This window comes from Trichophyton rubrum, assembly GCF_000151425.1.
Source record: "Trichophyton rubrum CBS 118892 genomic scaffold supercont2.3, whole genome shotgun sequence".
In the NCBI taxonomy this organism is placed as follows: Eukaryota; Fungi; Ascomycota; class Eurotiomycetes; order Onygenales; family Arthrodermataceae; genus Trichophyton; species Trichophyton rubrum.
The window spans coordinates 2,797,049-2,798,877 of record NW_003456426.1 but is presented as its reverse complement, the minus strand read 5'-3'; the positions used below and the strand labels follow the sequence as shown (position 1 = coordinate 2,798,877).

General features: G+C 58.1%; 1 protein-coding gene across 1 annotated transcript in view; it reads left to right on the top strand.

Moving 5' to 3' along the window:
• Positions 1-870: 870 nt before the first annotated feature.
• The window catches only part of TERG_12055 (uncharacterized protein), a gene marked incomplete at both ends in the record, with an annotated part of 1,953 nt that continues 994 nt past the window's right edge, over positions 871-1,829 (top strand). Inside the window, 2 exons of the mRNA XM_003236716.2 lie at positions 871-1,561; positions 1,622-1,829. Of these exons, the coding sequence (XP_003236764.2) occupies positions 871-1,561; positions 1,622-1,829 (899 nt within the window). The remainder of the gene's footprint in view (positions 1,562-1,621) is intronic.

The following is a 1,829-nucleotide window of genomic DNA, read 5'->3' as shown; positions in this document are numbered from 1 at the left end:
TCTTCTCCTACAGGTCGTCCACGAGACTCCCGGGCTCCAAGTACTGCTCCATCTGAAGCCGGGGAGGACCGAAGAGGCCAGCGAGAAAGAGGACGGGGCTTCGCTGAACCATATCCCTGACCAACGTCGTGATCCTGTACGAGTTCATCCTGGAGATCACCGCGCTGGTACAGGCTCGCGCGAGCGTCCTGCAGGACGTCCGCTTCCTAACATCTACATCTTTAATTCTTCTCTTCCTCGTCTTCTTTTTCCTTTTCTTATTGTTTTTCTACTCCATCTTCAACGGTCTGGTCTATATAGAGTGCATGCAAGGCCAGGGATGCACGAGTGTATCTGCTATAGACTCAACGCATAATCAAGCAAATATATATACATGGATCGACCTGTGTCTATTGTAACTATACGCCCCTCTGTCTACTACACTCTCTCTGCCGATCTATATCTTCTTCTCCCGCCCTGCGTCTGCGTCTGCGGCTGCGGCTGCGGCTACCAATATTCCCCCTTTCCTGCGGCGCGGCGGCCTCTGATCCCTGTGGACAGGGAAGATATTAATAGAGAACCGGCGTACTCCATCTTCTGCCCGTCGTCTGTCCTGCTATCCTGCGATTCTGCATCGGTATCCTCGTCGCCCGTCTGCTATAGCTACATCGCCAGCCCATCGTTGCAGGCCTCGCTGTCACTGGCGCATCCTTCGCTCAGCCTGTTTTCTCGCTTCTCTCACCTTCACCTCCGTATAAAATTGAACAACATCCCATCTTCACCACCAACCAACCACACCACCTTCACCACCGAAGACCGTCTTATGTCCCGGCCTCGCCAGCCCGCTGATGGACTGTCTGCTGCCCTGCCGCCAGCTCCGTCGCCTCCATGATGCTCTCTCGCAAGCACCGGCCGGCGCCCTCGGTCAAGTCGCTGCCTATCAGCCCTCCGCTGCCCTTCCCGCCAGCCTACTATCACCAGCACGGCCATGAGCATCACCACGACCACGCCAGAGACGCAAAGCAAGCCCCAGACCACGCAGAGATATATCCCCAGATGGCGCCGCGCGACTATCCAGACTATGCGGCCGTGCCAGGCCCTGCGCCGGACGTCAACCTTGCCGTCGAGCAGTCCTACTTCGACCTGCGCGGCCAGCATCACCACCACCACCACCACCACCTTCATCACCATCAAGAACGCCACGAACAATACCCCTTCAGCCCAAATGACTACAGCTACGAGTTCAACAGCTACAGTGCGCCCCGTCTGCCGCCCTCGCCGCCAACCTCTCCGCCCTATGTGGCCGCGGCGCCCCGGGAGGACAGGGACAGCTACCCGGCCTCGCTGGCCTCGCTGCCTCGCTCGCTAAAGAGCGCCGGCCACAGGCGGGGGACTCGGTCTATGGGTAGTGCGACAGCCGTCTCGCAGCCCTCGCGGCTCAGCAGGGGCGGCAGCGCTACCACGGACGTTGGACAGGCCTCGGATGTGTCGATAGACCTGACAGACATGCTCTCGGACAAGCTGGACGAGGTCATCAACCATATGGACATGCAGGTCTTTAGCGGCCGCGAGAGAGACCTCTGTATGTTTATTCACCGCCGCTCTTGTTTGCTAAGAATATGCTGTTACTGACCGGTGGCAGATCTAGATGTTGATGCTGGCCCGGCCGGCCCTGATGCGGCCTCCAAGACCAGCTCCGGACGCAGCTTTCTGCGCTCTTCCACCTCAGCCTCCCACAAGACGAACTACTTTGCAAAGGCATACCACTACGCAAATTCCCGGCTGCCACCTAGACTCGTCCCTCTCAACCTGTACGTCTCCCTATTTGCTTTCCTCTTTGCTATGTTTGT